At 38.6% G+C, this 24549-nt stretch overlaps 1 protein-coding gene across 2 annotated transcripts in view; it reads right to left on the bottom strand.

Annotated features, from left to right (window-relative positions):
* LOC120632628 (protein groucho-like) overlaps positions 1–24549 on the bottom strand; it is a 109324-nt gene that overhangs the window by 14846 nt on the left and 69929 nt on the right. For both annotated transcript variants that reach the window (XM_039902571.1, XM_039902572.1), the window contains exons 6-7: positions 21219–21417; positions 15131–15156 (exon numbers count right to left, since the gene is read on the bottom strand). In XM_039902571.1, the coding sequence (XP_039758505.1) occupies positions 15131–15156; positions 21219–21417 (225 nt within the window). The remainder of the gene's footprint in view (positions 1–15130; positions 15157–21218; positions 21418–24549) is intronic.

Here is a 24549-nt window from a genome sequence, read left to right as displayed (position 1 = left end):
CGCTGTACTGTTTGTTTAGTAACATAAAATTATTTCGGATTTATTACGATTTCACAGAGTTTGCTTTGTTCGTACTAGTTTAAAAGCTGTGCTATTTCACTTTGGGAGATGATAAAAGCCGAATTTGTAACATTATGTGTTTGTTTTATTTTATTTTTATATGCACTGAAGAATTCTGATTAACAATTATCAACAGCCTTTCTCTTCCTGCGGGTGTCGTACAAGGCGACTAAGGGAACTTAACGGAGAACGGGTAGCAGCGTTCTCTGTGCTATCATCTACTGCGATCACCAATCCGTCTGCCCAGCGTGGTGATTAGGGCAAACCCTTTCCGTTGGGAAAGGCCTAAAGTCCAGCAGTGGACAGTTAAAGGTTTTGATGGTAATAACAAGGAATCATATTCTCTTTGGTTTACAAGATTAGTATGTAGGCAACAACATCAGTTTGTATTAACATACTAAAGTTAACTCTTCATTTTAAAATCTGTTTAAGTAACATGTACTTCTCTTTTAATTTGTTTAAAAGTAAATGATATTTCATATACAAAATATTTATTTCTCAGTTTAACCATTATTTGGTGATTTTAAAATCGGCCCTGAGGAGAATAATTGTTAGGTTCTACAGCACTTGACTCAAGCACGCTTCGTTAAACACTTAATAATAAAATATGTTGGTAGGTAGGCACGCAAGTACGTGGTACAAAATAAATTTGTTTGAAGCCGTCGCCTCGATAAGTAATCTCGCTGTACCCTTACAGAAGTAATTAGCACAATTAACAGGAGGGTAGGCGGGGTGGGGGGGCGCGTGGAGCGATCGCTTTCACGCACGCAAACAAACGCCACGTGGCAAGCGGCGCCTTAATTAAAACGATAATTGAGTTGACTTGCAAAACTCATCCGCCATTTCGAAACTCCGAGAGAAATTTCACAGAACTCCCCTCGAAACTACCGAGCCCTTAAGTGTCGACGACTTTAATTTTGTGTTAGCGTCTACTTTGCGGTCGCGAGGCAAATTTTAATACGGTGTACGCGGTCCTACTTTGTTGAAATTACTTAAATAAATTACCCCGAATCGAGTTACGCTGCCGTGTTGCGAGCTAACTCGTTCGGAAAATTGGCACTAAAGAAATAAATCATAACAATATGCGGTAATAACTTACGTTTCACTGTTTGTTTTCAAAGATTATAGAGAAATACTACCAAGTACATATAATTAAAAATAGAAAAAAGGTATTTATGCGTAAGAACAATTCAGGCTCAGCTTATTAGATTTCAATGATATTGTGAGGTGTTGACAAGGATAACAAAAGGAACACCCGGCTAAGTTTGTTGTGGGCATTAAATACCTATGCAAAATATGTTAAAAAATTCAAAACACCTGAATACCTTAGTGACTTTGTAAAACGATGCGTTTTAGTTTCAAAATATTAATATTCTTAGTCTGCTGTAAAGTCAAGTTATTTAAAATATTATTTCATATCTGTTATCTAATATTAAGTATATTATATACCATATTTTAAGGGTAAAAATATGGTACACCAATCGTGTAAACAATCTGAAAACATTAGTTCCTGAACGCTCCAAAGTAGTATCACTACGGCTTTGCTTACGACCAAATTTTTATTATGACTTATTTTTCATTTATAAAATGTAATAATTTGCCAGCATATCGGGGTGAGATGTGTTGACAAATGCCAGCTCATTTAACCGTGATCCCGTGAAGGGAGGGCGCGCTGAGCCCTCTGAGGTTTCTTCGTCTGCAATATGTGCGTCGACACTCCCGCTACGACTTAATGCCGGGGATAAACAATTCGTTCCACCTCACGATTCGCCTCCACGAAGTAATAGATCGAAAAATTAATTTGTCAGGGTGAACGACCGTTTAAAATACGTAACATAACGAGATATGAGCAACCGTATTTCACATTCGATTTAGCACATGTTTTTCGACGTGTTATCTCACTTTTTAAATAGCGATGTAAATTGAAAATGTTAATCATTTAATAAGAGCCGTTTGGTAGGTATTTTTTTTGCAAGCGCTCTACCTACTGCTTATATTTAATACATGTTAATTATCTTGTTTTTATTACAAGGTATAGGTATACATATACGAACCTATACAAAGACTCAATTAATTTAATGATTAAGTTATATGTAATACGTTTATCTAACCGCAACTTAATTCACGTCATGGAGAAATCCTATATTTATGCGGAGTTAAACTTTGCAATGGTTGTTTAGAATATATTTATAATAATGTGTTAATTATTCACACGAGCTAAAAGCACCAACAATCCGTAAGATCTTGAATGTAGAGGGCGCGGGAGGTCAAGCTCGAGCGGTGATCGTTAGAAGTACGCGTGTGCCGCTCTGTTATTTAAATGAGAGCTCCCTCGCTACCCGTCAATAAAACATTAAACACGTAACAAGTTTATGCGCAGCGACAACCCTGGCGGATTCCGCCACTTCGTTAATCCGGGGCGGGGGCAGCCCTAAATTAGGGTCGAGACAAGCCTTAATCCCCCGCTCGGCGCGACGGGGGATTTATATTGTTATTGCTCCGCGTCCGGAATTATACGAGGGTTGAGGGACTAATGAAAGGGGAAATTTAATTCCTAATGATTCTCGTCTCAGCCCGTAACGAGGAAACTCGAAAAAGGGCTGCGACTCGTACAGTTCTTATGACGAATTGCAGGGACCGGAGATTGTTTGTTTCAATTCGGTCTAGTTTAAAGTCTGCTTTCCTTTCGTTCGGCGTTTCGTGTCGATCGGCTAAAAGTTAAGCCTGGAATTGGATTACAAATTTATTCATGAAACATTTTCAATGCTCGAACACGGCGGCGAGCGGGCGAAGCATATGTAAATGTGTGATAAGCACAAAGGGAAGGACGCGGCGTGCATAGGAGGCAAGCGGTGCGAGCGTGTTCGAGGTACACGAGCGAGTCGTGTCAGGCAATATGGGGACAAGCCGTACGCCGCCGCATGCCGCATGCCGGCCGCGCCGCCGCACGCCCGCCGCATTGTTAAACATGCCGCTGCCGACCGCAGTACTGCACACTCGCAAACTGAAGCTACGTAACGCCTCCGCCTCTATGTCCTTTGTCCTAGCGAGAATGAGAACTAATATCATCGAATACTGAAGTGCGATGGGGCTTAACCGCAACAGGAACATGTGCTACTCGCTTATTGCGTACGCTGAACATAATAATATTGCGTTCCACGAAATATACGTACATGAGTGTTTAATTTATGCTTCTTATGCTGTTTGCTTATCCATACTGTGTTTACTCTTCAACAAATTATAAGAGAAATGAATCAAATGTTCACGAGAAGAAAGTACTAACTGGCCACTTGAATAGCAAATTTCCTCTGGGAGTGTTCCATACCTAAATATCAAGATTTTAAAGAAGCTGCTGCCCAACACTAGGACATTAATTACGCTGATGATGATATAGGTCAATTGTTTCATTCATCATCAATAAACTGTGTTAATATACCACAAGGGACTGAAATTGCATTAAATTATTCTATTTTAAAAGTAATTTTTTAAAATTTTTGACTATTTATTTTGATAATTTCATAAATAGTTAATGAATATCATGCCCCGTTTTAAAAATACACAAACAGGCTATCGCAAAATACGTCCGGCAAATAAATGCATAGCTAGGTCGTGCGACAGTGCATAAAGTGCACGCGGGAGCGGCCGCCCTTCCGCCCATTACACCGCCAACTAATTGAGATAAATTATGAAGACGTGAGCCGAGCTCGGAGCTATCGCGCCCGCCTAACTGCTAATTACTTGCAGCGATTTCAATTATCTGTCTCCGTCGTGTTTATTTGTGGGTGGAATACGGGTTATTGCGAGCGCCTGTAATGGAGCGAGTTGTATTGCCGGAGGCTTTGATCAATAATGTACTAGATATGCAATTCCCATTCTAAATTTAGCAAAAGTGCACTGTTTTAATTTTTGTCGCATGTTTATGTTATATGCTGCTTTAATAAATACTGACTAGCTTTTTTTTGTCCGCGATTTCATCCGGTTCTATTTCGGTTTTTTTGGAATCTTGCAGGACCCATTTGTTATCCGGGAAAAAAAGTATCATATCTCCAGGGTGCAAGCTTTAATCATCTATAAAAAAATCTCGCCAAGATAGGTTAAGCCGTTTCTTGTAAAACACTCTTATGCCCAAATCCAAGCTACATATTTGTGCCAAATTGTACGTACTAGAATCGGCGATTGAGCTCAAAATATGTAATAAATAAAAAAAACACTGACTAATTTGATCATATAATAATACTCGTAGTATGGATATATATCAAATTGGCTTTTTATACTTAAATTAATTTTGTCACTTTTATTTGTAGAAGTTCAAGAGCAAACTGGCTTTTACACTAACTATCACAAACACGTTATAATGCCCGAAAGCATATCTAGTATATTATTCGAAGATATAGATCGAAGGCCAAAGGGTTATTTATATACGAGGACCTTTGAAAGCCTATTGACGTAAATTGACGTGTATTCAAGCAGTCACGCCGGCCAGTTGAAGTATAAGTGGGCATCGCGACGTTAGTTGACTGAAGTTTCACCACAACCACACATCTTTTGATGTCAGGTTGCAGATTCCGTGGGAAAAATAATAATACTGAGGGGAAAAGTAAACTGAGCGATTTTAATAAACGACACACGCTTGCTATCTTTTGATGTTACAATTATTTTGATAGTATAGCTAAGAAAATTAAATAATGACTTAACTTTAATGAGCTCAATATAATGAGCACTTAAATACAATGGCAACAACTAAAGTTAAAAACTACTCCGACTACTTACGCACTACCATTTTAAAATCACTATAATGAAAAAATAATTCATCATCATCATCATCATCACATCAACCGATAGACGTCCACTTCTGGACATAGGTCTTTTGTAGGGAGTTCCAAGTTCCACGATTCTGAGCCGCTTGGATCCAACGGCTACCTGCGACGCGCTTAATGTCGTCTGTCCACCTCGTTGGTGGTCGACCAACGCTGCGCTTACCAGTACGGGGCTGCCATTCCAGCACCTTGGGACCCCAACGTCCATCCTTTCTCCGAACTATGTGCCCGGCCCATTGCCACTTAAGCTTCGCGACTCGTTGAGCTATGTCGGTAACTTTGGTTCTTCTACGAATCTCCACATTTCTGATTCGATCGCGTAGAGATACTCCGAGCATAGCTCTCTCCATCGCCCGCTGAGTGACTCTAAGCCTTCTTACATTATTGGAAGAGACCTACCAAACTCGATACAAATGTCAGAATACGCCAGTTAATTTACTAGGCGACTGTGCTTGGCGTATTATTGTGTATATTATCTGCCGCAGTTAATTTGTCACAACGTAATATAGCCTGAAACAAACGAAAGGCGAACAACATTTAATTCACACCAGGGCGGGCACCTTTGGAAACCTCCTAGCTTTAGTTATCAGTTAAGTTAACGAATTTTCATCAACTTTCGTTAACTTAACTTTATATAGCTTAAATCCCCATCAACTAACATTAGTGGTAACATGTTATATGTATGAACGCTTCATGAGTGCCTGTAATAAGGTACGAATAAAACATTTTTCAATTTAATGCAATTAATTTTCAATGAACCTGCAATTCATCTTATAACTTGTATCTACTTAGAGCGCCAAATTATTTAAAGCTGTGCTGATTGCGTGTGCATTTCCTAGTTCCCTTCTAGTTACAGCTAGTTTTTATAATAAATTCGTCAGTGCTGCCATCTTTGGAGATAACCCAAGACACAAAAGCCGATAACAGTGGACTATAGAATAGACAAAGGGTTACGTGTCTTCATGCATTGCGGCGGCCGTGCATCTGGTAGGACCGCACACGTAGCGATGTACGCTAGTGTACATGTACACCGCAACCGCAAGTCCGCAACACGGAGTAGGTACAGAGATCGTCTACGCTACGCTGCACGCTCATTACACTTGCGGTCGGCTGCTATCTACACTACACTGCTCCAGACAGGTCTTTATACGGCGATATTTTCGAACATTCTCAAGTTACATTTCAATTTATTTCATTCGGCCATCTAACTTCTTGATTATTCGAACAAATATTTTCAACTATTTATTTCCCGCGTTCTACGCATCTATAACACACATACCGCTAAACTAACTTTGTTCTCAAAAATCAAGTTAATTAGTTAGGGCGTGAAGGAAAGACGAACAAAAAAAAAACAAACAGACCTTCGCATTTGAAACTTTAAATATGTTAAGTAAGTATGCTGATGTAAAACGTCTTGAGCGGCAGGCACATTTTGTAAATTGTGAATAGAAATATAATTTGACGGCCGATTGGCGCAGTGGGCAGCGACCGTGCTTTCTGAGTCCAAGGGTTCGATTCCCACAACTGGAAAATGTTTGTGTGATGAACATAAATTTTTTCTCAGTGTCTGGGTGCTTAAAAGTATTTATGTATATTTTTCATAATAATATTCATCAGTCTTCTAGTACCCGTAACACAAGCTACGCTTACTTTGAGGCTACGTGGCGATGTGTGTATTGTCGTAGTATATTTATTTATTTATAAAAAATATTGTCACTTTCTGGGTACCATCGATTCTCATATTTGTTACTCAATTTAGTTTTTTTTTTATTATCAGTTGTAGATTTTCCTATTGTTTTTAAACCACCCCTGTGCAAAAAAAAAAGAATCGAATTAGTCAAGGGTTTTAGTAAAACAGACACTATCTAGTATAGTACGGAGAGACTAAGTCCTAGCTCGGATTAATCTCCTTAAATAAAGATTTAAAAACCCCTGTCTGGTTAGAGATTTATTAAAACCAAAACAAAATACAGTTGTCCGGCAACACGGCCTACACTTTCAATTTATATCAATGAAAACAATAGGTGGATATTGAATGTTCCGGCGCGCATACAGGTGTGGGTAAAGTGATGCTTGCACGAGGTGTGAGGTATGCCGGGTGTCAGTACGTGGGTTTCGGTCCGCCATTCGCGAAACAATGAATTGATAAGCCATGATTGCATTCACAAATGGGATTTTAGTGCGAAAGGTCAGCTGCAGCGCGCATTCAATTACACGTGTTTCATTTATACGGAATTGCATTGATTTTCGATCTTTAATACGTTTAAGTGATTAAAATTTCGCGCAAACTACGAAATGCAATACCTATCTGCAGTTTATTTTTATTAGTAATGAAGAGCATACAAATAAAGACAATGTTGCCAATTCTCTAAAATACCCTCATTTAGTTATAGAGATGTGGTTGGTCAAAGTTGGTAATTGAATTTAGTGGTACAACTGTTGAGGTTCGATTGTATATTGTTTTCCTCCGTGCCTCGGAAAGCAAGTTAAGCCGTCATCATTAGCACCCAGTGGCGTGTACTTCGTACATTCACAAAAGCACTGCCTACCCTAAAATTTATATATTATAACTCGTATAGTAGGAGGATATTTGGAGTTTTTGGGCAATCTTACCACTGTATGCATATTGCTTACCCTGGTAAGAAGGCCAGTGGACGCCACTGTTAGCACCTGGTAATAATCGTCGCAGTAGTAGTAGTTAACTGAGTTAACCGCCATTGGAGAAGCTTAGGTACCTTCCTATTTATTATAGTAGAGTTATGTGCGGTTTGAGTAATCAATACTGAAGGAAAACATCGTGAGCAAACCAGCATGCCTGAGAAACCTCCATATATGTTCTCAAACATCTGTGAAGTCTCTGTCTATGTCAATCGACACTTGGCCAGCGTGATGGAATACGGCCTTAGCTTTTCTCATGACGAGTGGAAACTTATCCCCTATAGTGGGCCGGTAATGGGTTGACAATGACGATGATAATGGTGTTGCTCATTAGACCTCCTTCCTTGTTTAAAGCGATAACCTAACTACGATCTTCCTTACGTAATCCGTATAAAGTCACCTCAATAACGATTTTCCCCTTGTTCTTTTTTACAGCATCGAATAATCATTCCCTCTTATATAAAATATTGAAATAAAGCGATATTTATCCGCGTGTAAGTAACGAAGGTGCACTGGAATGCAATATTCAATTTTGTCACGTAAGTGCAGGCAGGTAGGTGGGTACCTATTGTTATAACAGCGGGAGGTGGTGGGTGCCTTTTAGGGTTACCAAAACTTCAACATATTTGGGGTAGTCTTGAAATTAGAGTGGCTGTTGCGCGTGGCTTTGTTGACTTTATTTTGGTATTTCATAAAACCCGCGGGAACTGTAAATTTTTCCGGTATAAAAAGTAACCTTTGTGTTAGTCCAGCTAATTCTAAAAACATAGAAATCTAGAACTTATAAGCAGCATAACTTAATAAATGCATGAATTATCCTGGCAACAAGCACTGGTTGAAGACTGGTTTTCAGGCACCAAGGAATTGTTACGGTATGTTCATTAAATTTGTCCTTAAAAATATAAAATCAAACTCTGCGACCCTACTCCTTCGAGCTTGCATAAATCGATGCGATACGCCGGATCAGAACAAAGCCGCAGACGAGCAATACCTCTATCGTCTACCGTTCTACCTCTACCCGTTGTGCAGGTATTGCACTGCTCGAACTCTCTTTGAAACCTCTTGAATTTCCAATAAAACAAATGCGGCTCGATCGCGAATAATACGGCGATAGCTTAACAAAAGTTGGTTTCTGGTATGCCCATATTGTGTTCCATTTCCATCGCAAAGGATATTCTTTATTTGTATTGGGTTAGTGCACAGGTATAGCATTGTAAATATGAAAAAAATAACGTTCACGAAAGAGGCAGAGTAGGTTGTTAAGTAGATATTACCTACAAGTCCATACGAAATATTATAATACTGAAGGGTATTGAATATTTGTAGGTTTTAGCGCATTTATATTTAAAATTACCAATTCTATTTGAAAAATATTTTTTGCGTTCATTTTGACTTTTTAAATAAATGATAAATAAATAAAAATAAAAATTATTTCTTTCTTGCCTTTTTATTCTTGTTACATTAACATACCTAAGCTAGTTTAATGTTAGTATTTTAGTTTTCGTTACAAGAACCCCAGATGAGAAGATGTCCATTTTTCCCTGTCCTTGGCTATTTGAGCCCAGTTTGGGCCGGCTACTTTTTTTAATATCATCCTCCCACCGTGTCAATGGTCTCCGTCTGGCTCTTTTGCCTTGTGGGCCTTTCCATTGTGTTAGGCACTAAAACTGAAGTGGAAATGGGCAGGTCATATAGCGAGGCCGGTCTATAACCAGAGGTAAGAGCGACGTAAGAGCAACTCTGTGGAAATAAATAATTTACAAACTAAATTACGATACACTGTTAAATTAGATTACATTGTAGCTTTGTTTTCTGAGTGGACCTAACACAAGATTCATGAATATGAGGCCCGTAACTACCGTAGCGGGCCGTTAATGGGTTGATATGATGATGACAATGAGATTATATTTGCGTTGTAAGAAAATAGCACCGTTAATGTCATATTGGATGTAGCTTCCAATATCAAGCGTGGGCAATGTCGCCCGCAGCGAGTTCTGACTTGATTGACAGTGAAAGATCGTCCGAACATTTGCAGATAACCCCCAGTAAAAGATGCTCACCTTACGTACGCTCCACTATTAATGAGATTGACAGTTATAGATCGAGTGTAATGTTAACATCAATTTAAAAATATCGAACATCAATTTTTAAATATAGGTACCTAGATATTGACTTCTGTGTAATGATTTTGTACTATCATTATTATCATTAGAATAATATTGCCCACGTGCTGAGTACAGAATTCCTGTCTTAGAAATGATGGATTAGGAGTTGTAAGTCGACCGCGCTATTACAATGCCGGTTGGCGGGTTTAAGCGATAATTATCAAATGTTTATGGTAATAAAAGGAACTGAGGGCTTAACGTTTTCCCTGAAGCACGACGATACATGATTATTTGTAAATCTAGGCTGCTACTGTGATTTTTGTTACAGAAATATCCAATTATCATCGTTATAGGTCCGATCTGGGATTCAACTATGGACTTCATGCCTATTTATTAGTACTTACTAATGCTAGAAAGTAGGTAAATAAACTGTTTTCTAGAACACCACTTGCATTGCTTGGATGCATTAATTGCAAGTTTTTTGTTGTCCGTTTGGAAGTTCCGTCATCTATCTCCAAAGATATTTCTCGGATCTGTTTTAAAATGGGAGCCAACTAGACTATAGACCGACAGGGTTGGGATAACTTTCTCCATTTTCGTCGTTTGCATGGCTGCAGGTTAAGTGGTGTCGTAGCGGGCTAACCTGTTCGGGAGCATGGCAGTTAAATTCAACCGATACACCTAATGGGTTTCTATGCGACGCCGTACCGGAACGCTCAATCGCTTAGCGGCACGTCTTCGCAGTAGGGAGCCTCCCACCACACAAAGGATTCACCTGGTAAAGAATAACGGTAAAGGACAAGTCCCCGTTAATTACCTAAACGCAGAGGCTTAGATACAAGTAATAATGTACATTATTTGCATTCCCTATACAACGTAGAGGAGATAAACGTAATTTACATTTAAGAAGACATAAAAGGCCGCTTACGCTCTTTATTTTTATTCCTCGGGAGGGAAACAAAAACACGACGGCGACTATCGTGCAATCTGTTTCACTTTAGGGCGTCTTAATAATTACAAGTGGCCATTCTTTCCAATTAAGAAAAGTCTCGAGCGATAAATTGCGAGGGTTGTCACGGGCGGAGCGCTGTACGAGGCCTGCACGAGTACCGACCGACGATCGCGCGTAAACATGCCGCGCTAAGGTTGCCACCGCACACCGACGCAAGCAAAAACACCTCTACATAATTTCGTTTTAATGGTTTAATGAAGTGCTCGCACCCTACCGTTGTAAATAAGCCCCGTTTGCACACACCACTTAATTAGAAACGGAGATGCTATAAAACACGAAACCGCGGCATATCGGCAAGAGAACGTAAATTTATTCTGATCGAATTTTTTCGGGCATCTATTAAATAAAGGAGCGGAGGAGAATGCTAAACAAGGTTGAGCGGCCCTCGTCCTGCGAGTTTTCCACTCGAAGTGGTGAACGAGCGCCGGGACCCGGGAGGGCTGCCGGCTGGGGGTCACGGGGGTGTTATTCAGAGTGGCTTAGATAAGGTAAGGAGGATGAAGAGGCGAGATGCTCGGCGTAATGAACCGGCTCCGAGCGGTTTTTGTGTGGTTTGTGCGCTAAATTGAATATTAGGCGCGATTCGACAGCGAACGAGCGAGCGGCAGAAATAAATCCGGGGTTATTATGTTACCTAAATGAGATCGTGAAAAGGCCTGTTCGAGAGAGCGGCCGCCGTTCAATTTCATGTCGGTGTAAATTGGCACTCATAATCCCGGCTATTCCGAGAAAATTTAAGCGACCTTCTCGGAGGCTGCGACTCGCTGTAATTAGTGTGGGTTTAAATATGCAAATACAACACGCCATCTTGGAGAGAGAGATTTTAATTTCGCAACCTCACGAAGTGAGCACTTGAGCGGTTCAAAGAAATAATTTTCAATATTTTTAAATAAATTGCGAAGTGTTGCGCTTACTGCGGAGAACGTGGTGGGTATGCGATGTTTGCAAATGAAAACAGCACTCGCAACAGTGTAGCGCCTCCGTGATTTGCAGTGAAAACATTCGCCGGACAAACTGGCGAGGCACGAAGCACGAACAAGGAGTGTAACCTGAAGCGGTCCCGCCCCCCGCAGCGCCGCGGCAAGACGGTTTATGTAAACTTTATTAAGGCGTGCATCTCCCTACGACCCCCCGGGCTCCCTCGCTCGGGTCGTAAGACGCGTCAGTGCATTACTCAGGCCGCCGCGTGTTTGCACAGATCGACGGCTCCGTGAACAGACTGCTAACATCGCCGTTGCCGCCTGCCGCCTGCCGCTACGTATCGCTATCGACTTTTTACCGAATTGCTTCCTACAACTTCTAATGTTAGCTTGCCGTGTTAAGATAAGGGGGTTTTCACATTGTTTCTATCGATACTTTAATACCTAATGCTACCTAGCTAATATTTCAGTTGGAATATCATTTCTACCTTTACAGGGAACATTATAAAATGGATAACGCTACTTTTAGACTAATTATTTTAATTTAGAGAGTTTCAAGATGGAACGATCAGTTCTCTCTACTACGCACTAATTTGTTTAATATAGGCCTAGTAAACGATTTCGCTTCAAAATAAGGTACATTAGGTATCCTTCTAGGCCTTGTAGCTTATATAATTTAGGTACGTTAATTATAATTAGGTACTGAAAATGCATCTATTAAATAGGTACGTAACCCTTAATCAAATTTAATAATTAAGAAGGCTGAACACTGCGCGAAATTTCGTACTGGCCCAATAAAGCTGCCACGTAGAGTTATGACCAAAAAATATTTAGCCTGTGTTAAACGGGATTTAATGACACATTCATTAAATTTTTTTTCAGGCATTTAGAAACTATTGGGTAATACAAAAACGTATGTGACGTATACACTAACAGTCTACATACATACATGACCCCTGAAGACTAAATGTTCAATGTTTTTGTCAGTTTAATGTTGTCGGGGGTCATGTATGTATGTAAACCAGCTGGTCATTTTCCAATATGAACCTATTCGGGGCTCTTAGTATAGATTGTATACAATCATAATTTTTAATAACAACAGTTTTAATCTCAAAAACTCAAACATCTGTTTCTCTCGTTTAATGGCAGTTAGTTTACCCTAAAGCTCAAGAGTAGATTAGATAGTAAGTAACAACAAACAGAAAATTTAAGTCCTGCACATTAATGCTACAAAAGATTTTCAGCTATCACGTTTCAGTGGAATAGTAATAAATTGAAACGTCAGAGCGGAATACGTGAAACAGAAGGGAAGTAGGTTAGGCAACAAAGACAATGTTATGAAGCGGGGCTTGGTATCGATTCATGCATTTCGCTTGCAAGTTGCAGCAGTGTATGTTAAGGTTGTCAAAAGAAGATGTTTTGTTAATCCTTTCTTTTTAAATCCCGACGCAAACACGACGAGGTGTTATAAGTTTGACGTGTCTGTCCGTGTGTAACAAATTTTTGTGTTTTTTTTTGTTGGTAAGGGGAATTAATGGAGAGTTTTCTTAGCTATGTTTGACGAAAATCGGTCCTAAATGGCCGCCGCATTAAAATGGCCAATTACTTATTTTTCCCAGCTTCCATAATGGGCGTCAAAAAAAAGGGCTTGATTAGTAGAATAATGTTCACTTTAAGGAGACTATAAAAGCGTGCGCTTGCCAAGATAGACGGCTAATGTGGCGCAGTGGGCAGTGACCCTGCTTTCTTTGACTAAGTGTTCTCATTTCCACCACTGGAAAAATGTTTGTGTGATGAACACGACTGTTTTTCAGTGTCCGGGTGTTATAAATATGTATATTAATCATAAAAAATATACATTAGTTGCTTAGTATTCATAACAAAAGCTACGCTTACTTTGGGGTTTGATGGCGATGTATGTATTATATTAATTAATTTATTTATTTATGACAAATTTTTTTTAATCATACCCAGGTAAGGCTTACATTTGGGGTATGACTTTTCTGGTAGGGTGGTAGGTAGCAACGACGGAACTTCTATGAAAGGACGCGCTTGTCTAAAAGATGTCTGTTCATTTTTGTTTATTTCTCTACACAATAAAATAAAACTAATAATATTTAATATTGGACAACCCTAGCAGACGATGGTGGTGGCATTGCCACTGAAACTGAATGCACATCTGTGCGGTGTGCCGCGTTCAGCAAGCGCACGGAGATCAATAGGGCTGACATTACGTTTTAGCAATAAGTATATTTTATTTTAAAATGTATATAATATGAAATTTCAATAAAAAAAATAGGAGGAATGGCATAGGTTAGCTTTATTTCTTTGCTGCATAAGCAAAATTTGTTGATTGCGATATTTATGTAATATGAATATGAATATGAATAATATTTTTTTAGATTTTCAGATAACCTTCAGTCAGTTTTTTTATAATAATTTGTAGTAGCAATTATTACTATTGTATAATAAAGTATAATCCATAAAGTTTTAAAGTATAATGTTGTCATGAAAAAAATCCTTACAAATCATAAATAAATGCGTGATTGAATTAGTGGATTTATCGGTCTTTCACGCAGAAACATTTAGCAATCATAACGTTAGTACGGTCTAGGCAATGGGTATGTTAGTAACCCTGAATTGTATACTCGCAAGCGAATCCGCGTGTTGAAATTAGTTGAGGACAAAAAATTAGATTAACAAAGTTTTATTTTGCAAACCTACCTTCTAACCACCTATTTTCATAAAGTTTACCCTGTAAAAAGTAGCAACCCTAAACGGCCACCCACCTCCCTCGCCACAGCCACCGCGCTAGCACGATAGCCGACATTCGCAACACCTCGCGAACGACGCACTCGGTCGCGAGCTCACTTTAATGTAGGGTTGTGCCTACATCTATACTAAACAAATAAAACTGAAGAGTTTGTACGTTTTTTTTAAATGAATTTCGACTTCAAAAGTAATTGAGTTTATAGGTTAATTAACATAAACGCTTTAAATGGTGGTTTCTTGCTGTAACATGTAGATAACGCGCTTTACATTACACTTGAGACGTCTTAACCGTAGGTAAATAGTAAACCATAATGTAAGTGATTATTCAAGAAAAACCAACTTTAGTAGCTATTTAATTTTAATGATGATAAAATTGTATAATATAGTCCATACATTTCGGGCATTAAAAATGGATTTCACAAATTCTTTTACTATTTATTTGATCGGCATATTATTACTTTAAAATATTTTTAGTCTTTTTTTAAACATTACACATATATATTTTTAACCATTGTTTTGTAATAGTTCACAAATCTAAAACATACAAAAAGGTTGAAGTGTCCGCCAGCGCCAACCCTAAGCGGGGTGTGCCACTTGCACCACCCACTTGTTTCAGTCAGGGCCGTGTTATGAAATCAACGCGTTCGAGCACAACACTCCACGTTCGCATTCCCAAATGGAAAAAGCAGAACATGGAGTATACCTCGAATTTTTCAAAGCGAAATTTTGTCGTTGGAAATTTTAACAACTTCAACTTTGCGAAATTGGAATTCTGTTGGTACTCACATGTCGCTCCTCTGCCGAGCTGATACCTGCGAACAAGGAACGCTGTGTCAGAACAAATGTCAAACTTATCTTTAACAACATACGGCAACTTTAGCATTCAATGACAGTTTATTACACTAATATTATCCTGCTTAGTATTATGAATGTTAAGGTTTGTAAGTGTGTATATATGGATGGATGTTAGTTACGGATTTGAGTGAAATTTGGAATGGAGATAGATTATATCCTGGATTGACACATAGGCTAAATCTATGGTTCCCGCGCGATATTTGAAAAACTACTATACTATACTATTCCTATAATTAGTACATTTAGCAAACTCCCTCTAAATTAGATTTATACTAGCTGCATCGTGTAGTGTAGTAGCCCACAATGAACACGTAATTGCAAATTTAAAAACGTGTACAGGCTTACTCACCGCGGGTGAGAGCTCTGGGCGTAGCTAATTACTTATAAAAACTATTATAAAAAGCATACTATCAACACACATATATTCAATAATAAATAAATAAATACACATATTTAGATCGGATAATCGGATAATCGGATAATTTATTATTGTTATCATCACTCTTTATTTGTACAACATATTAAGTAAAGGATATATATATAAACAAAAAACAGAAACACGAAACAATAACACGAAAATAAAAGTAGGATACAAAAGGCGGCCTTATCGCTTAGTAGCAATCTCTGCCAGGCCAACCTTAAAAACTGCATGTGGTAATTTTTTTTTAAATACGTACATAAACTAATTTGGACAAATACATCTTAATTTTTAAATTGCGAAAATTTTATTGTTATTAAGAAGGACCGAGAAGTGCATGAGTAAAACTTTTATTATTTCTTTAGTCCTCAGATTAAACGGATTTTGATGAAATTCGGTGTAATATGATATATGGAATACTTATATAGTATTGGCTTTTGAAATAAAACAAAGGCAAATTTCACCAAAATAAGAACTGTATGATCGTTCCACGGTTTTTTCACAGAATTACTTCGCAAATCAGATTACCACGAATAAGTTTATCGGATTAACAAATAGCCTATGACAAATAATGGGACTTTCTATTAGTAAAAGAATTTTCAAAATCGGTTCAGTCAATCCAGAGATAACCCCCTACAACCTCACAAACTTTACGTCTTATATAAAAAATAGAAAGAAGAGCGAAAGTGAGTTTGTTTGTCGTTTGAAGCAGCAACTTGCGCATTCATTAGATTAGTAGGGAATTGGGCATACTCGTGGATAATAAATTAGCTTTAAATATAAATTTTGATCTTTGCATTTACATTAAAGTATCAAATATTAAGTTGAAATATAGATTTAAAATTTTGTAAGAGTTGTTAACCCAGACCGTAATGTCGTCTAATTTCTGTAAACACCCAACCTTACACTAAGTCCGAAAGCTTTCCAACCCGGGAATCGATCTCAAGATCTCGCGATCCGTAGTCAACCTGACTAATCAAAATCAATACGAGGCAGTCAATACATACGAGCATATAAAATCAGATTTCTGTTTAGCCGCACTCACTGATTGACAGGCCGGGACTGGGGGGTAGATACGAGTAAATATTGCAAGGCTCGACGGCGCGTCCGTGTCACACAACTGAGAGATAATTTGATTTGGACCAAACCTTTGATTAAAATATCCGATATATTCTGCCCGACCGTATTTATCTGCGATGTTATCGTTTGCACCTGGCTTCAATTTAAATGTTAATAAAAATTGAGGACTTGAGTTCATCGCAGATTGTTGCAATTAAAAAATTAGTAGCTATAGGTATGTACCTATATGAATAAGGAGCTGCGCAAACAGAGATAATTTTGTCTTGTTGGTCACTTTACTAACTAAGGCTTAAACAATATGATCATTGTAATAAAGGTTTGCGATTCCTGATTTTGCGATCATAAACACTTTGCAGGGTATTGCAAGGAAAACGTACTACAAAGTGCCCTTTGCCCATCAACCTAAAGCGTAGTTGTTAAGCCTCGTGTGTCGGTGTAACACCGGCAACAACGCCCTTCAGACTCAGTCCTGATGTTAAGCATCGAAAATAAGCTAAGCGGTATAGCTTAGCCACTAAAAGCTCTACTACAACTTACAAAAGACTGTGGGATCAATTTTCTTAATATTTTTATCATGACACATTCCCACTTAAAAATCTACTACCATCTACTGGTATCACCAATCCGTCTGCCATAGTTTCATTTCTGTTAGGTGTACAATAAAGTGTATTTTCATTTCATAGGCTATTGGTGATGACGTATAGGTACTTTAAACATGTTTTGTAGGTAAAACAGCAGCAACTTATTTAATTGCTAGTATATAGTACTGTACAGATCTTTCTGCACTCCTTCATATCATACCTATCTACATTTTAATGGAACTGCAGCTTGCTGGTAATTCAATGCATAATATGGTAATACGTACAAAGGCAATAGCAACGTCACATGATAACATTGTCCCCGGACACACGGTGAGATTATGCAGCATACGTCACAATAATTTAGCACTAAACCCGGCCATACATTGCGACCAAACTGGCATGACTACGCAAATTAGTCTTGGTCTCTGCTATCGGTAATTTATTGTCTTTAGCCACGAACGTTTCGATGTCAAATAAAGACGATCATCAAACAAGTTGGTACCTAATCTGAATTCAATTCACTTTGGTGATATATGGTAACACAATATCGCAAAAGGATAGATAGATTTTGAGTTTATTGTAGAAAGAAAGACTAATGAAAAAAATAGCTTTCAACGAACTAATGCCCGTTTGCACTAACGAGAAGTAAGGCAATGCCTAATCTAAGGAGCCCCCTAGGCATACTTCAAACGCTAACCAATAGTTATCACCTAGTTGGTGAAACATGCAGGTTTAAAGCAAGTGATATTTTAAAAACCGCACATAATATGTCAAAAAATTAAAGGTAGGTAGTACTAGGTGCTGAGAATCGAACTCGGTTCCACCGAAAGTGAGGCCGAAGCCCTAACAACTAGGCTTCCATCGCTTGTAATTAGATATAAATAAACATGCAAATCATTGAAAAGAATATTATTTTACCATGAATGAAAAATAACGAGTTCGGTACCTATATCGTCTTAGAAATATGATATTCCCCATTGTTTGTTCAAAAACACACTTATGCTGTGTTTCTTATAACTTGTACAATAGATATTTACCTAACGTTTTTTTTTGCTTGCACATGTTGTTAGGCAGGTTCTTTTGTTTTATTTGCGGTACGAACTAAGACGTTTTTATGTACTTAAAATGTTAAAGAGTAATTCTCAAAGCGATTACATTGCGTTCGACTATGTTATTAAGCCCATTTGTGTCAAGTAGGTATATCTAATGTGAATAAAGATTAACCCCATCACCCGAATACTAATGACAAAACGTCTACACGCACAGCCAAGTTTTATTCGCGATTAATATTCATGATACTTCAATTTACATGAAGGAAACCGAAATGAATATAAAATGCGATTGAATAACTCCTTTACACAACACAGGTACCTCTACCTAAAGTTTGATTATTTAGTAAAATCGAAACTTTATGATAAGACATTGTGTGTCAGAATACCTAAACTTCTCATGCGGAAAGTATGGGATATCTAATAACGACTTTTAATAGGTTACTCTGACCAGCAGGGTAACAAAACAGAAAAAAAACATTGTTTTTGTCAACATGTTTGTAGAAATCAGTTATCTTCTGCTATCAAACTTACTTATGTGAGTCGATGTTTTTGAGGCAGTCGAATGATTACCATATTAAAAAATATATTAAACGTAAGTAGGTACAGTAAGAAGGGATCGGACGTACGGAACCTGTTGCCGAGTTTGTCTAGCACTTTTTATAAACGCCTTTTCCTTACAAGCAATCCTTCTTTGACTACTTCCGTGTTCCGTTCCGTGAACTCTCAAGATTGCTAAGAGCAAACTGACTATATACAACCCTGCTAAGAAATAGTAATAGGCTTATTCCTACATTTACAATCTCAAAGCGATGGGCAATTGCTAGTAGGCAGATAGGTAGGTACCTATTGAACATCAAAGGCATTATCATCTATCGATTAATTCGCCCCGAGTTTGAGCAATATCCTCTCCAATATGCACGTGATTAAGTTTATATATTGCATATTACATTAATGCATTGCATAGGGCGCGGCAGTGCATGCATGCCTTCAATTAATTTAAATGCAATCAGCTCAATTATTGGCCGTACGCCGGGCTGTATGCGCTATCTACGGCGTACGGACACACGCAAATTCCAACTAGGTAGGTATGTGCAGTGGAACACGCCACAACAATATTAGTTGCCCAAATAATTACATGTGGAATTTATCGTTTGACACAATATTCTGTTATTGCGGATTATTAAACATACAAAGCACCGGAGTGTGTGTACTCGCATTCAATATTGTGATAATTGAAACGTATTTATATTTAAAACTAGCAATGCGCCCCGTCGCGTCTAGTTTATATACCTTAATCATCTGTGAAAAATTATCTAAGCGATAGTGAAAACCTAATCAAAATATTTTTTATTTTAATTGTCAAAGATTACTGACTTTCATACAAACTTTCATCGCCCATTATTCAAAATGTAAAATTTATTTGTTTCAATTAGGCCCATTTTATAAGCACTTTTGGAACGACAAGTCAGTCTGTTTGTAGTGACTCTACCACCGGTGCGGAATGCAGATATTAAAGATATATTATTCCTCATTAGTGGGGAAAATTTAAAAGTTGTACAGCTTATCTCAAGAAGTGCTTATGCTACAAGCTTTATTTACTTGTTAAACTCTTTATATTTGGTACTACACAATGGACTTATATTCTGTATGTAAACAACAAATTAAAACTCCACCGCTCGTTAAGAGTTACAACTTAGAATCCCTATATGTTTATTTTGTGAGCGTTAGGTAATACCTGCCGCTCGAGTCGGTCGGCGGCACCGGCGTACACTCAAGTCACCCGCAAAATTACGTTACTAATTGACTAAAACACGCGACGCTCACACCAGCAACGAATAATTAATTGGGCGCGGGCAAGGTGCGGGAGGCGTGCGGGTCGAGGGGGGGCCATCTGCACGGTAACTCTTACATCAGTACACCGATAATGGCACAAATTAGCCAGGGAAGTGGCAGGCGGAGGAGCGGCCGGGGTGGCAAGGGGGGCACTAAGCCGGAACATCCCGGAGCGCAGATTACCGCTTGCTTTTGTAATTAACCGGAGCGACGGGCGGCTTCCAAATCCATTTCTGTGTTACATTTTCATTTGTGGCGCGCTCTTGTAGCCGGCTTGTGCGAATATTCGTTTTAACGTGCAAACCCAGTTTCCCCATTTATTTGCGATTGTCCAATTTTATTTATTCAATGCCGAGTTCAAAGCGTGGCTGCGATACGGAACGTTTTATACCTTGTCAATATATTCGAAATGTCTGTTTACATGGTCTATCCAAACATAGGTAGGCATAAGTTCGTAGAAGTGACTTATTCATACTCTCAAAGCAATATCGAGAGAGCCGTAGCCGTCAGCGATCCGAAAACACGCAAACAGCGGGTTCAAAAAGCCTCTCGGAGGTGGTAAATATTGAAACAGAAGTGGGATCGGAGACGTCTGCCGTGGTAACGCGGGCTGCGGGGGCCGGAGAGGGGGGCTCTAATAGTCACCAGTGAGTGGCGCATGGCAAACAAGACTAGCACACAAACACAAACATACGACAGCTCTTTAAATATTCATCTTATGTATTGATCCGTTATGATATGAAACTTCACTCATTTTCTGATAAATACGCGACTCTTTTTATAACCACTGGTAAGGGGAATAAGATAAGAGTTAGTTATTAGGTGTAACACGTAGTGGCAAATGTTAGATCGTTTTTCAATTGTTTTTTGTTAGTATTAAGTCATAGGGAATTTAGGAGGCAACTGCTTTGTAACACAGAATTATAACGTCTCTAGCCTTGTTCTGCAGATCCAAAAAGTGGTAATATTCTATACCATACATTATTAGATTACCCACACACATGCAGGATACTTTTGTTGGTGCTAATTAAAAAAAAAGTAATCAAAATTCTTACCGTTGCCTTTTTCATCAGGTCGATGTATGTCCGGAGGTTTCGCTAGCACTGAGAGGGGATGGTGAGGCACGCCGAGGCCCAAGAGGCCCGCAGGCGGCAGGGCCCCTTGGCCCAGCAGTGGTAGAGGTGGCGCCCCGTGCGCCGGCAGGTGGGCGGCGTGCATCTGTTGCAGCAACCTCGGCAGGTCTGGCCTTTGTTGCTGTGGGAAAAACTGTAAGTCAGACGTTTTATGAGTGACACCAAATTTAAGTAGCTCGGACAAGTGTCTTTCCCATTACACGTACATGCCATCATGATCATTAACAACCCAATATAAGGTCTCCTCTCAGAATAGAAGGGTATATATAGGTCGTAGTCCAACATCCAGGGCAACGCGGTAGACACGCTTTTGAGAACACTGGAGAACTCTCAGGCAAACCGGTTTCCTCACGATGTTTTCTTTCTTTCACCGTTCAAGCAAATGATAATTAATTGCACATAACTCCGAGAAGTTACAGGGGCGTGCCAGATGGAACTCGGTCCCCGGTAAAGAAAATCTAACCACTAGTTCTATCATTGCCCATTCTTCCCTTGCCGATTTCGGCTGCGGTAACCGCAATCGTACCGACCTACATGTCGCATTGCTTAAACTTTTTCGTTCGTGTGCCCTGATATCAGTTCCAGCTGTTTTTCTTATTGTTTTGACTAATTCATTATTTTACTGATCAAAGTTCGCCGTTTTGCCATTCACACATTATAATCCCTTGGGTACACATAATTGTATTGCACTTTCATTGGTAATTAATAAACTTCATAATAAAGCCTGAGAATATAACCAAACAATCGGCGATTTTTTTTCTCGGAAATATCACAATTTAGGTAAACATCATTACTTCTGAATTATGCAATTTTTCTCACGATATAGGTTATTATACAGTTGAATACAAAGTTTATTTTTAACTTTAAATTATGTAAGCGTTAATTTGAATAATAATTAAGCAATAAAAAAAATCAATTTTCTATATCAATGAATAGAGTAACAAATTTTTATTTAAATGAGATCAGTAAATAACTTTATATTTACATATAGAGAACCGGTTTTTATCAGGTCGTTTTTTATAACATGGCCATCAATATTCTGAAGCTAATTTAGTTAAAACAATTTTGTATCATTAAAATATAAGTGATATGAATATTTTTTATTTTGTATTTTATTTATATAATTAATGTTATAAAAAGGTCTTCTTTTTGCGGCGTTGTGTTTGAAACATGGGCCCCGTGGTCATCGTACTCGAAAAAGTTTACATACTAAAAATATTTATCAACGCGCTTACCCTGGCGCTTATTTTGCTAGAAAGACAAACTTCCTACCTGTGAACATTTCCAGACCATACAAATAAGTCGTTAAAAAAATTGCCTTCCAATTTCCCATCGGATCTTAAATTTGAGGCAAATCACAAAATTACAGTATCTTATTTTTTTTTAATCTTCATTTTAAATATGTGTATACATAATAGAATTGGATAAAACTATTTATGTAATAAGTATGTATGGCAGTAAGTGTGTATGTTATGTAGTGACACTATTGTTGTTACGTTGCGAATAATTCAAATTGAAAAAATACGATTTTGAAAGAATTCATTAAAACCATACCAAAATATGATATTTTCCTGAATATTCTTGCGCAATTCTAAGCCATTTAGTTTCGGTCGGTGCACAACAAAACATAATTCCACGGCCCAATTATTTATTTAACCTCAAAAGGTAGGTGGAATAAAGTGCGACATTTTAGCCCGAGTGTCGACGGTCAGAGTGAATTGATGTGTCACCGCAGAACGGCGTGCATTTTTAAAACAGAGCCGGGGCAAATTAAAAAGTCCTCCACGGACCCCCGGGCCCGCACCGCGGCGTTTTAAAATTTAAATGAGAGCTCCAGCGCCGCCGGCGACGACTGTGCGAAATTGATTACTCCTTCTCCATTATTCCCCTTTTTCCACTTGCCTCGTTTTCCCGCGCTTCCCGTTTCTATCTCGTCGCGTTTAACTTTATTATTATACGATGAGGGCAGGTCGCTACTGGTTTACCAATTCTTTTTACTTAGGGGTTTGAAGGATTTGTTTTCAACTAGCTGTTGCCATCGACTTCGTCCGCGTTTGTTTCGGTTTTTTCAAAATCCCGAAGCGTTTGTTTTTCTAAAAAACCTATCTAGAACAGTGGTTGCGAGCCTAACATAAGTAACCAAAAAAACATCTGAAATTGAATGGGAAAGAAGATATTATGTTGTGCTGACTCCGTATAGCGTCTACAAGAAGATTGTATGATTGTGCACGTGTTACATTTAATTTTTTTCAGTCTACACTGACCTAAGCAGCAGAGCAATGAAATATTTTAAAAAACAAATGAAAAGTCATGTTTGTTTATAAAGGCTTTTCATATATGCCCTCTTCTGCACATATATCTATTTAAAAAAAAAAATTGTTTCTCGGAAAATGTTTTTTTTTCAACGCTTACGTGCCCGCTCTCTCTCATTTACATTTACGTCGAGCTTCATTTTTTCTCACTCGAATGGGCACGATCTTTCATTTAGCCGCCGAAAATTAATTGGTTTTTCGTCGAGGGTGAAACATATTTTTTATTGGCCGCCCATGCCTGTGATTTATTGTGTGTCAAAAGGTGGCGAGCGCCACTTAGCTCAAGAGCGTTTTTAGCCGAGGGACTTTTAATCGAATTACCTAGCCCTGGGTGATTTTTTCTCACGAAAAGTGGCTGAAAATTGACATCGTATATTTACGTGAACAACGTTTACAGATATTTAAGTTATTTATCACAGATACTGCTTCGCAAAAAGAAAAAAGTAGCTACGTTGTGCTTGCTATTTTCTATGAACAGATTACCTAATGGTACCTACCTTTGACGCAGTAAATAAATGTAGCTATAAGATATTGTCTAAGTACGATAAAAGTGTGTAAACTTGTGTACCGTACCTTCTAGTATATAATCAAGTAAACACAATCCCACCTGAAACGCAAAGTTGATGTAATCAGTATAACCCGGACTCGAGGATCTACTCCAAGTTTAAAGGTGTTGCTTCTGAAAAGCCGGGTGGGAAACCAGAGGAATCTAAACAAAGCCTTGGCGCGTCGAAACGGCTGGCATGACACGACCCGAGCTATTGAGACTCACGCCTCACCTTCCTCGCCTCGCGCCTCGGCCTCCCACCACCCCAGAGCACCCTCTCTTGTTATTATGAATGACAATAATGTGGCGTTCATACCGCGTTATTTTTTTCCAAGTGCATTTACTTCAGAAGTGATTAAAAACCAGCGGCACTCCGGGGATCGAATCTCGTTAC

The sequence above is a fragment of the Pararge aegeria genome, chromosome 20, assembly GCF_905163445.1.
Source record: "Pararge aegeria chromosome 20, ilParAegt1.1, whole genome shotgun sequence".
Taxonomy (NCBI): domain Eukaryota; kingdom Metazoa; phylum Arthropoda; class Insecta; order Lepidoptera; family Nymphalidae; genus Pararge; species Pararge aegeria.
Note: the sequence above shows the minus strand (reverse complement) of the source record. Positions and strands in the feature narration are given on the sequence as shown.